At 32.6% G+C, this 13,490-nt stretch overlaps 2 protein-coding genes across 8 annotated transcripts in view; one reads left to right on the top strand and one right to left on the bottom strand.

Annotated features, from left to right (window-relative positions):
- LOC129944212 (TATA box-binding protein-like 1) overlaps positions 1-13,490 on the bottom strand; it is a 104,513-nt gene that overhangs the window by 20,589 nt on the left and 70,434 nt on the right. The gene's annotated exons all lie outside the window — the stretch shown is intronic.
- Positions 1,056-1,397, top strand: LOC129944037 (uncharacterized). The gene has a single exon (XM_056053196.1). It carries the CDS (start codon positions 1,056-1,058, stop codon positions 1,395-1,397), a length of 342 nt encoding a protein of 113 aa, XP_055909171.1.

Raw genomic sequence — 13,490 nt, 5'->3', positions numbered from 1 at the left:
TCTTTTGATCGTATCCCTCTTCAAAGAACTGCTACAGTAAAGGATTTGGGTGTCTCTTTTGATTCCAAGTTTACATTTGTTCCGCACATGAATGCTATTGTCGCTAAAGCCAACTCTATGATTGGTTTCATTAAAAGAAACTCAACTGACTTTTCGGATCCCTATATGCTTACATCTCTATATAAGTTAGATCATTACTTGAGTATGCTGATGTCATATGAAATCCTTTCCAACAAACATTTTCGGATAGAATTGAGAAAGTTCAGAATCGTTTCACAAAATATGTGTTTTGTAAAATGCGCTGCAATTTTTGTCCAGATTCTCAAGCTCGACTTAATCTTCTGGGTCTGAAATCTCTCAAAACGCGAAGAACTATTTATGATATAATATTTGTGCGAGATATTTTATGTTACCATATAAAGTGTCCTCACCTTCTATCATTAATTTGTATTTATGCCCCGATAAGACCATTGAGAGAAAAATACCTTCTTTTTCAACCTAAGCATAGGACAAATTTTGGAATGAATAAACCAGTTTCAAGGTGAATTAGGGACTTCAACGAAGTAATTAGTCATATTGACATAGTATGGCCTAAAAACAAATCTAAAATTGATTTGTATTATCTATTTTAAAGAAATTAATCATGAATTGTAAATTATTTATTTTTTGTATATGACAGTGAGTGTCATTAATATTCGGTTTTTATCATGCAATTTCTTTTTTCATATTTTCCACTTATAAAAATTATTATAAATCTTAGTATTTGTTTATTTTATTTATGAATGAATATATTCTTTACAATTGATCAAAAATTATCCCCCATTTACCATCCTCCGCTAAGATTATTAGATGTAAACGCATAAAGGCTGAATGTAAACGCTCCATTAATATTCGGTTTTTTCTTCCTCTGCTTGTTTTGACATTTCTTAAGACTAACGGTTTGTTTTTTTTTTTAATGTAAAATTAAAACCAAACTAGTCTGTAGGTTTTCTGCGTACATTTGTAAAGTAATTAGAAGTCAAACATTATAGAATTATGTATTCAATAAATAAAACATGGATCGTAAAGGACAAAATTCGACTCTTGAAACAAGAAAACTTGTGATTATTCAACACGGAAAAGGTGAAACTTACAAGAAAATTGCGGAGTTATTAAATATGAAGCCAAACACTGTCGGGGATATAGTCCGGAGATACAAAAATGAAGGAAGAATCGAGCCAAAGAAGCAGTTGGGCCAACCAAAAAAACTTACGGCGAAAGAAGAACGGCTTATAGTACGAAAGATCAAAGCTAATCCTCGTTTACGTGCCCCAAAAATAGTTGAAGAAGTCAGAATTGAATGCAAAAAGCAAATATCTGCATCAACCATTCGTCGTACCATCAAAGCATATGGCTAAGGTGGTCGTGTTGCCCGAAAGAAGCCCTTCATTAATATGCGCAATAGGAAAATTCGAGTCAACTTCGCGAAGAAGCATACAAACAAGGATGCAGGTTGGTGGGACGACGTTATTTTTGCCGACGAGAGTAAGTTTAATCTCTTTGGTTCAGACAGGAGGGTTATGGTTTCTCGGAAACCTAACGAAGAGCTAAAGGGCAAAAATTTAAAACAAACTGTCAAACATGGCGGCGGGCACGTCATGGTTTGGGGATGCATATTTGCAAAAGGTATGGGGAATCTTGTTTTCATCGACGGCATTATGAATAAAAAACAATATTTGAGAATTTTGAGAGAAAATTTGAGACAAAGTGCTGAGAGAATGGGTGTTTTGCGCAGTTTCAAGTTTTACCAGGACAACGATCCGAAACATAAGGCTCATGTTGTTAGAGAGTGGCTACTCTATAACTGTCCAAAAGTTATCCAAACGCCTGCACAATCCCCAGACTTAAACCCCATTGAAAATTTGTAGGATGAATTGAATCGAAGAGTTCGTGAAAACCCCGTTACTTCAATAAGTGGACTTAAAATTCGAGACCAAGAAGGATGGAACAAGATTAGTGTTGAATATCTTTCCAAAATTATAAAAAACATGCCTCAAAGACTTCAAGGAGCCATATCCGATCAAGGTTATCCGAAAAAATATTAAATCATTTCTTAAAAAATGAATTTCTTAAGGATGCATTTGGGTTTTTAGAAAAAAACGAATATTAATGAACTATGTTTTTTTTAAAGTTTTGTTCCTTTTCTATTTTTTTCTTTGTTTAGCATTTAGTTTGGTAACCAAAAATTATACCATTTAATAAGAAATAATAAATTCTTTTTTTACAAGCAAGAAATAGTTGTATATATGTTATTTTTAAACACCAAGTCGAAGTAAAAAAAAAAAAATAACAAAAACCGAATATTAATGGCAGTCACTGTATATATTCTTTTTTGCATCTTTTGAGCCTGTAGCTCGTAGATTAAACAAATAAATAAATACATAAATAAATAAATGTGTACATAATATCCAATTTTTTGTATATTCATTTGATAATAGTCCATTCCGTGCATTTATGCTTACAGATTAAAACGCCCGCTAATTTTGTTTGTTAAACTAATCATATCGGCGAGGCGGAGTGTTCAAAACGCCTTAACTCATATTCTACACAATATTTTTAGTTTAAAATTACATATTTATGGTGTGGAAATAAGTGTTAATAAATGATAATAACATAAAGCTCTTTGTATTTACTAATAGTAGACAAACAGACTATCACAAGGGATGACCCCTTTAAGTTCAAGTCAGCTGTGTTTTCGTATGAGCTTTCAACATTGGCGTGTTAATAATACTAGAAATAAAGGCAAAAATTGGTTGTTGTGATGACAATTTAGATTGTAATAAGAGCTGGAAAATATTTCTTGAATAATATCTTGAAAACACATGTTCCTGGCAGGTCATCAATATCTGTGCTTGTTTTTGAAACTCATTCAAATCATGATAAATTGTAACCGATAAGACACTGATTATCAGTTTTTAGTAAATATTTGCCCAAAACGTAAAAAAAATTGTATAATTGATATTTTTGGTTTGTTAGTTTTAATATTCATATTTCTTACTCCAGCCAAAATTCAAGAGTAGGTAGAAGCTTATTATATGCATACTTGTGCTGTAGGTCACATTTTCGACGGATAAACATGTTTTTTTTGTTTACTATTCGTGTGTTTAAACGTGAGTTCATGGTTTTTAAAATGTTTTTACGAAATAAATATTTTGTTTTTTCAAAGGAATTTGTTTTTGAAATCGAGTTTGTGCCTTTTTTCTATGTGGATATAGATTTGGCTTCATTTTATTTCCAATAAATTACCTCAGAGAAAGAGGCTATAAATATGATCGCCCAATTTGATAAAGTAAAAATTTTCGATTTATTTTTAAGTTGTTGAAAACATATACTTTTCAATAAAGAGAGGGTGAGAAATATGTCTGGCAATAGTAAAACTATTGCTGTAGGAAATATAATTTTTGGTTTTTATGTAAACTAAATATTAAATATAACATTCGAATGTAATTTGCTTTCAACAGAGCAAATATGTAATGGCATTTTGTTAATAACTTTATTACTTGTTATAAATTCTAGTTAAGATGCAATACTAATTTACATTTCTAAGTAAATAAATTCAATTAAATAAAAATCAAGGGCCATAGAGACATTGTACAAAACGGTGAAGCTGATGAAATGCAAACAATGGAAGTTCTTTACATTTATTGGCATACAAATATAATTACAGGTATACCCTTAGATGTAACAATATACACTCAACGCCACATGAATAGGACACCCCATAGGTTTTTTTCTATTGTGCATAGTTCCCAAACCAAACATGCTAGAGCCCTATTTTTTGTATCTTAAGTTCAGTTAATTGTTTTTATTTCACCGGAAAAAAGCTTTAATGCTAAGGATTTAAGTATTAATGAAAAATTATTGATCAAAAGCAGGCAAACTGCGAGGTCCGAATTTCGCACCACTTGAATAGGACACTTTAATAAACAAACATTTTAGAGTATTACTATTCTTTTTATTACGAACTTTACTTTAATTGGAGGTAATTGAAGTATTTTATTTAACAAAGAAAAATGTTTTAATGGTGTGTTGAACCACTTTTCTGCTCCAAAACATCACACATCCTGTTTGGAAGGGATGCATACAAACTGTCCAAATAATTTAGCGAAATCGAGCTCTAAGCCAATTCGATGGCTTGGGTTCGTTTGGATATAGTTGAATATTGTTTTCCTGATCCGTATACAGTTTCTATGATATTCAAGTCCGGTGAGTAGGGCGGCCAGCGTAATAGATCCACATTTTGGCTCTGTATATACGATTTAACTACCCGGGCTGTGTGTATTATCATGTTGATAAATCCATGGCAGATGTCCAAAAAGGGTTTGAAAGTATGGAAAGGCCTCATTGTTGTTGACACAAAATGTAGTTTGCAGGTGCCATAATAGGAATAGGGTCCCAAAACCATTACACCTCCAACTCTGCTATGCAGCCGTTCTAGACAATGAGTTTCTTTGCGGAGGTCATGGAAATGGTAGCTATATCCATCGGGACCTTCCTAATTAATTTTTTTTTTCGTCGGAGAAGACCACTCGATGCCACTCAGAAATCCAGGTAACATGTGCGTGGCAAAAACTGAGACGTTGCTACTTTCGAACTGGGCTAAGGGGTGGCTTCTTCTTGATTTTAAGTCTTTTTATGTGTTTAGCTTTCGAAATAACACGACGCATGGTTGTTAGACTTGCTTTAACACCACATTTTTCCCTGATTTTTGCGAAAGATTCGTGATAATTTGACGCTTTTCTTAATATAAGTCGCCTTTCCACATTAGTAAGCACACTGTGTGTGCGGCCTTTCATGATTTTCCCATATTTAAGCTCATTACCTACAAATTTGGATATCACGTGTCGGATTCTCTCGACTTTTTTAGTTATTTTGACAATAGATAAGCCAGCGTTCTTATATGCTTTGATTTGTCCTTTTCCTCGACTCATTTAAGGTTTTTTTTTTTTAATTAAATAATCGAAATTTACAAAATAGTTCGATCAAGGAAAAATACAAATCCGCATGACAAAGATAACAATTAAACTAAATGCATGGCCTATTCAAGTGGAGCAAAAATATTGCTTTATTTTGACGAAAGTTAACATAAAGTAGGACAAAAAATTACGGTTTTTTTTCCAGAACTTGCAATTTGTCATAGAAAAAGAAGAAAAGAGTTTCAAAAGATAACGGGCAAAGTACCATTATTTTATCATTCCGCTTTTGAGTTATAAGCAAAGTAAAAAGATTGTACAGAGTGTCCTATTCAAGTGGCGATGAGTGTATTATGACGCTATAGAAAAGTGAAACCAGAGATAGACTAACACCATTAGTTTCTTACCAACAAGACTAATTTGGCCAAAGCTTGGATACAAACAATGGAAAGAAACCCATTTCTATTGGCAGCTGGTAACTTAATAGATAGACATGTATTTCGAAATTCTGCAAAAGATCTTACAGATATTTCAGGAACGAAGAGAAAAGACAGTTTCTCACCTTCTATGTTCTGTTTATATACTGCCGTATCACATAGAAGTAAGCTCCTATTAGATTTCATCTATAATGATCCCAGAGATCTAATAAAATCTAAAATCTAATGCCTCAAAACCTTTATAAGCTCCAAATAAGATAAGATCCGTTGTGGTATTGCATTGAACCAAAAAGCTGGTTTGAAAACCATTTTCTTCACTCGAAGTAATAATCAACTTGAGGATTCTTTTTCTTAGCTTCATTTTGATTTTATCAGGCCTATTCTGCTATTCACTGGGGGGAATTTTACTTCAATTTTTAGTAATCATTATTCTGCTATTCATTCGAGTGAATCTTTGTATGTCGGTAACGTCGGTAATACTGCGCGGTATTCTTCTTTTCACCACAAACAATCACATCAATATCATCCAATTTCGGCAACAAGAACTCTGTTCTCATGGAGCAATATCGGCCAGCAGTAACAGTCACTGCTTTACCAGCCTCTTGCATTAATTTTAAGACACCTTTTATAGAACTTTTTGAACTATAAATTCCTAAAAAGCCAGAATTTTCCATCTTCAGAAACAAAAGAAGAAGAAAGTTATGAAGAACTTGGAACTGACATAAGGAATTCAAAAATGCTTCCACGTATAGGAAATGATAAATAAGATGACCAAGATTATGTTTACAAATTTCGACAATAAAAGTCTACCATATTAATGGGTGATTCATCCATCTTATTAAAGGTCATTTGCCTTACGATGGAAAATGAAAAGTGTTTTCATATATTTATTGAAAGATTAAGAGTCGAATTTTCATTTCTTTGGCTAGGTAAGTAAAATTTTCAGAATCTCGGCATCGGAACGCCAGCACGTTGTTGTCAAAAAGCCAATGCATTCGCAGAGAGTGATTGTTTGATTGAGATTGTAGAGTGGTTGCATCATTAGGCAATTTATCGTCTAAAACAAGACTGAAATCAATGCTGAAAAGAAATTCGTTAGCAGACTTTATTGAAATAAGACATGGATGGATTTGCATGACATGTGTTTCAATCAAATCGATCTTTTGGGCATAAAATCGTGTTGTCACCTTTTTTGGGCATTGCTCCTGTTAAACAGTTTAACCGTAATACTCGCGCTTCTAGGAATGCTCATCAGTATACCCTCGAGCCTAACTTCGGTCGAACCGTCAAGTACAGAGTTTCGTTCTTTAGCCGTACTACGCGAATGTGGAATTCCTTACCACACTCTGTCTTTCCAAGCCATTGCAATATTCAGGAATTCAACCCCTCTCTTCCTTTCCTAGCGCTCACATTGTGTCTTCATAATAAGGTTAGTTTTATCCCTTTGATTGTGCGCTTATTATTAAAACAAAAAGTTCAGCCTCGAAGCAGCTAACGTAAAGGACAGATGTTATGTCACCAATTCAAACACTTAGGTAAATATCAGCAAACGATGTTATAGCCAAAAAACAACAACCAGGAAAACTGGTGTGGCAGAATTGGCACCTGCCACTTGAATGAAGTTGTGTTCCATAGCTAATAGGAATGTTTACTCTGTAAAGCCGTAATATTTGGAAAACCTTAATTTTTTTTTAATTTTATTTCATTTCTAAAAAGAAACTGGTTTTTGGGCACTTTTTATTTGCATAAGTTGCAAGTTCAAATGTATGATAGGTTTGAATTATGTATAAACAAATTTGAAAAACATTTTTTCAAAATGCTAAAAATACCAATTTCTGTTTGAAAGATATTTTAAAAACTTCAAGAAAATAAATTTTCAAATTCGAATTTGTGAGTTGAATGCTACGTAAGTAAAGAAAAATAACCAAACTTGACTTTCAATTTTAAATTTCACAAGCTCAAGATTTGATAAACGACGGAGTTGATAACAAGTTGAAAAAGGTAAAGAAAACGGCTCTATCTTTTACACTCAACAGCAACTTAAACATTATCTAACCTAATACCAATCAAATTATTCCTTAATTAACTTCCCATAGGAAGTTATTGTAATGGGTCCGATTTGTCAAATTGAAAATTTTGACATTTCTCGACGTTTCAAGGTCCCTAGAGTCGAAATAAAAGATTTTTAGAAAGATGTCTGTGCGTGCGTGTGTACGTACGTTCGCGACGTTTTTTTCGTCGTCCATAGCTCAAGAACCAGAAGAGATATCGACTTCAAATTAATTTTGTTATACAGATAATAAGGCGGAAAGATGCAGAAAGGGCTCTTAAGAAAATTGCGTGGGTGGTTTTTTTACCATAGCAGTTTAAAAAAAAGGTGAAAATTTTGGTTAACCCTAAATATCTTACGAACCAAAAACGCTAGAGACTTGAATTAAATTTTATATATTATATTGTAACATGATACCAAACAGGTATATTTTTTGAAAAAAATCAATATAACGGTTTTTTTTTAAAAGTCAATAAAACTGAAAAAAAAAAATTTGTCACCTCCAAAATTTTACGACTGAAATATGATTTCATCTCTATAACAATTTTGTGCAAGGAAGAATAATGTTTTTGACATCTGACAAAATTTTGAGAAAAATCTAATTGACAGTTTTGTTATAAAAAAATAAAAATCTAAAAAAAACATTACTCAAAGTTCGTAAAAAAACTTGAAATTTAGGCTTCAAGCTTATTTTATCTTATAAGAAATATTGTTTTTAACATTTTGAAAAATGTTGAGAAAAATCGAATTGACAGTTTTTTTACAAAAAATAAAAACCTAAAAAAAATTGTATAAAAGTTGGTAAAAATTGATTTTCGACTCGAATATCTTTTCAAAACTTTGAGATATTGGCTTTAATTTACTTTTATCTTTCAAAAAATCTTGTTGTCAACATTCAGTTAAAGTTTGAAAAAAATCGAATTGACAATTTTTTTACAAAAAATTAAAACCTAAAAAAAAAATGTATAAAAGTTGGTAAAAATTGATTTTCGACTCAAATATCTTTTCAAAACTTTGAGATATTGGCTTGAAACTGATTTTATTTCACAGAAAATATTGTTTTCGATATTCAGTAATTTTTATATAAAAATTCAACAGTCCGTTTTTTCATAAAAAATAAAATCTGCAAAAATAGTACGCAAATTTGGTAAAAATTGATACGAGTACATACAGACAAACTTTTAAGCATGACAAATCGACAGACGGGATGGGAAGTTATCAGTGTGGGTCGCATCCCAGCCTCTTTTTTAGTTTTGAATGAAAACTTATTTTATCACTCAGTTCTAGAGTACCCGTGGCAAGATTGTTAGTGCGTTGGACTGTCATGCAGGAGGTCTTGGGTTCGATCCCTGTCATCCCCCCTGTCTGTGGCACCTAAAGTTTTATTCACGGGTACTGCCTCTTGCGAGGAATTGACAAATTCTCCAAGAGTAATTCTTGTCATGATAAAGTGCTTTCTCAAATTAGCCGTTCGGATTCGGCATATAAACTGTAGGTTCCCTCCATCCCTGGAACTGCTCGCATAGAGGAATGGTTGAGAGTTGTAAGTCACTACTTATTTATTCTAGAAGCCCAACAAATGTAGTTTAAATTAAAAATTCTAAATCAGTTTTCTCTCCTCTCTAGATATTTCCAAAGTAATGAAAGATCCGTCAAATCAAGTAATTTTGAAGTAAGCTTATTTAGAAATGTTGGTTAATTGAGTGGATTAGGATTGAATCCACCCTTCCAGAAATATTAAAATTTTCATCAGGTACTCCATTATACTTATTTTTTGTTTATCTTGGAAGCACAAGAAAAAGGTTAGACTTTTAATCAAATTCATCTTCTGCTTCCAACTTCCTTTGTAAATTTCTTTAATGTTTTAATTGTTCCAGATGGAATAATAATTTTAATTTATTTTTATTAGACATAGGATGTAAACGTTAGGAAAGAAGCTTGCATTAATTGAGATAACTTCGAATCTTGATAAGAGACTTATTATATTTGTTTGAAATTATCTGTAATCGAATTTCAAAGGAAAATAAACAAGGCAAAATCTATTAAAATCTTTATATAAACAATAAAAATGAAGAAAAGAAAAGAAAAGAAGCAAAAACATAAAGAAAAGAAAACAAAAAACAATCGAATCAATTTCGAGCTCGTCGTCGTCGTCGTCATCTCACATTGTATCTTCATAACGTGTACAATGCTAATCGTGTGAAATATGAGTTCATTGAGAGCGAGGCTTCTACAATCTACAATGAATAAAAAAAATTAAAATGTTCAATTAGACTCAGATTCAGCTGTTTCTGTTTATAAGGCACCAGCCCAAGCCCCAGACTCGTCCATTTGTTATTGTAGCTGCTGCTACTGGTGGTGGTGGTTCTTTAAGTCGAACCCCTTTTTCTTGCTCAATCTACCTACAGATTCCTGCTTTAGCTTTTTGAAAACTCGTAGGAAGTGACGAAGAAGAATCGAGAGTCAACGACAAAGGCAAAGACGAAAACGAAGACGACAACAATAAACAAAAAGAAAGATTCTTGACATTTTCTCTTAAATAGAAGCCACTTAAGATTATTAATTCCAGCAATGATGGTTCCTTTAGTCTTTGTATTGTGTTGTGTTTTGTTATAAAATGTTCCCCTCTCCCCTCCTTTGCCTTACCTACGATATGCCTATGATATCGTTTAAGAAACAAAAATGATAAAAATTATACAATTTAATTGATTTAACCTAATCATGATCCATTGTGGCTTTTTTTGTTGTTGCTGTTTCAGTTGCAACAAAACGAGCTCCATAATAGTTTTAAGAAAAAAAAAAGCTGTCTCGAAAAATAAAGTCACTTTTTTCCTGCCTGATTGGGACGGACACGAAAAAAGCACATGCATAAGCTTATTATAGATATGCATTGGAAAATTGTTTGTCATGGCCAATGTGTCAGTGGAGCAGCAGCAGAATGAGTCAAGTAATTAAAAACTTTTGAATTGATGGTTGTTTTTTTTTTAGAGCCGCCTTACAACATAAAATTAATTATACATATCTTTAACGCATGAATCATTTTTAAAGAGTTTAAAAAATTGCTTAGATTTATTAATTTGAATCAAAAGTGGGACAAATGACTGTCGAGTTGAAGATTAAATTAGCAGATTAAATTATTACTATTTTATTTTTGAACTTTTTTGGGTACTTTGATAACTAAATACATAATTGAAAACATAAATTTAATAATAAAATGTGTGTTTTTTTTACAAGAAGAAAAAATGAGATCAGTTTTAGTGATTTTTGTAGTAATCAGAAACCGTTCATGAGTTAAAACTAGCATTTGATCTTAAGACTCATCATAGACAAAAACAGTTTTGTCAGAATTCGTAGTCTTGTGGAATTGGCATCATAATTTGTATACATAGCATGAGTCTAGCTCCTTGCAATGAAGTATTGTAACTTAAAAGCAATTAGGCAGGTGTAGACAACATAAGGGACTTCATTTGTTTCATTGTTCATTTAATTTGTTTTTCAAGTGTCATGAATTTCAGAACTTTATTTCCTAAACCTCTACTTTAAGTTAAAAAACTACCAAAATCATTATTGTCTACCAAAACACCTCTCAGGCAAGCTACAAGTCTAGTCCATCACGATTTGATGTAATATTTTTGCTAATAATATTTTAAATAATATTACGTATTTCTTTTCCAAATTTACAAGGCACCCTTTTAACCTAACTTTCAAGTCCCTGATGTTGTCTAAACCTGCCCATTGTTCAACCTTGAAAATCTTTTGGTTGTCATTTTGACACATTTAGGTTCAACACGCTTATGTTTTAATTTTTCCTCTACATAAACTATCACATAAGAGCTCATGTTATACTTTAGCTACTCAAGTTTTGTTCCGGCAAGTTGCCATAAGAGACTTAAAAAAGCCTAAGAGACTGTTTCCTGGAGGGTCTCTAAGTTCCTCAAGATTTTCTTCAATCAACTACCTAAGAATTTCTAACTTGTATGGCAGAGAACCTTTTCCCCCCTGCTTATCAACTCTTTTTTTCCCATGAAGGTACATCACTGTGGCCTGGTACCAACCAAAGTCTAATGCTATGTTGTGAGCCAGGTTAGGTTAAAGTGGCTGCGGATTCAGAATCCACATACTTAGGCCAAAAGAAAAGGCCCATTGTGATACCACATGAATCTAGAGAATTATTTCTTACTAGTCGAACCATTTTGAGCTTTTTATAAAGCGAAGAAGATATTTGATATCCTTTTTAGCTATTTCACTGGTATTATGAAAAGAGGAGTCTCCCAGATGAAGTTAGGGTCTAAGTGAAAGAGCAGAGAAGGTGAGAGATTGTTTCCTCTTCTTCCTCCTCCATACAGCTGCTGCAGAAGTCATTAGAGGCTACACCAAGTCGTATTGCGTGTCTGCCTATAAAACGTAGGGACACCTATTAGGGAGCTATTATGTAGTCTGCTTTGAGATAACACCTCTTTAGAGCTCTTTAGGTCCAGTGAAGGCCATATGAGTTTTGTGGCCATTAAAAACTTTACAAAAATTACAATTTGATTTCTGGTACAAAACCTTGTTAACCAGCGTTATCTAAATGTTGTTTGCTTTCACCTCGAGTAAGGCAGTACAGTCTTTTATAAAATCTTCTTTCTAGGCCAATGAATTATCAAACTGCAATTTTGAGTACCCTAGACTTTTTGGGTCATTTACAAAAGAAAGAGTTACAATATACCGTCCAGATTACGATTTTTTTGTAGGTCTTAGAAATATTTCTTCACATTGACGGTTTGGGACGGAATAGATTGATTTTCTTTTAGGTCCCAGAAGTGTTCGACTAAACTATCTATGATTTGCTAGATGAAGTGTCTACACCTATGCCACAGAATTGTCTTGACAAAGTATTAATAACAGCTTTTTTCCATCACAATCCACCCTAGCTACGTATTTTGTAAGGAAGGTCCACTGTAATGCCCTTAAATATGGCCCACGTAAGGAAGTTCACTATAAAGCTTATCTCTGAACAGTAAATTCACATCTGATTAAATTCGTTGTCTGCTAATTTCATGTTGTGAAACATTTTCCAGAGGGCTATGTCGTTCAAAATTTATCGTATCGAGTACAAAAACTTGAAGTTGAGTGTGACTTGTAATTAAAGACAGATTCCCAATTCCCAATCTATGCCTCTAGTCTGGCAAAGTACTGTTTTAATTGAAAAATGGCTTTACTTTCAGTGGAATTTCCATAATTCAAACTCTCAAAATGAAAAAAAAAAAAAAATTGAGTTAAAGAAACTTCAATTTAAAGAAATGTTACAAAAGTTACTAACCCGTTCAAAACCGATGTTCAAATGAAAAACATACAAACTCTGAATCTGAATAGCCATCCCTCTTCTTCAACTAAAACTACAGAAATTAATCACAGTAGACTCAAGTATTTTTCAAAAAAAAAAAAAAATAAACAAAAGGGGGTTTCCCAAATAAGAGCAAAGAATTTAGAATGTATCTACTGAAAAAACGTCTAAAATAATTATAATAGCCTTATACTACTTTTCCACCGGACACTAAACCTAAATTAAGCTAGATTTGTCACAAATCTCCTTGAAATCTCGAACATTTACCATACAAATTTTAATCTCCTCAAACGAAGATTTCAAATAAAACTCATTGAAATCTACTTGGAAACATTAGTTTGTCAAATCAAACAAACTTTTTTTGTTGAACCGACCATTTAAACGCCAATTTCGTTTATTGACAGATGGAAATGTCAACAAAAGCTATCTGTCTCACTTCCATATGATTCAAATTCAAAACAATAAACAACTTTCAAGAAATCACAGACAAAATAAAATGGTAGTATACAAAAAAAAACTAATTACTTACAGAACGCTTTTGTTGGAGTTGTGGACCGACAAACAGGCTAACTTGATCGGCCAGAAGAAAAAACTCTCACGTTTTCAAGGAAATGGCTGAGATTATGGTGGGATATACTCCAGAGGAAATAAAAGTGAAAATTCACAACTTAACGAATCGTTTTAGGTAAAGTTCTTTTTTTTGTTTTGTTTTTAGAATTTATTAT

Source organism: Eupeodes corollae, chromosome 2 (assembly GCF_945859685.1).
Source record: "Eupeodes corollae chromosome 2, idEupCoro1.1, whole genome shotgun sequence".
NCBI lineage: Eukaryota > Metazoa > Arthropoda > Insecta > Diptera > Syrphidae > Eupeodes > Eupeodes corollae.
This window is presented reverse-complemented; position numbering and strand designations above follow the sequence as displayed.

Excerpts from the sequence above, each read along its gene's own strand:
- LOC129944037 (XM_056053196.1), top strand. The coding sequence starts at position 1,056 with ATGGATCGTAAAGGACAAAATTCGACTCTTGAAACAAGAAAACTTGTG.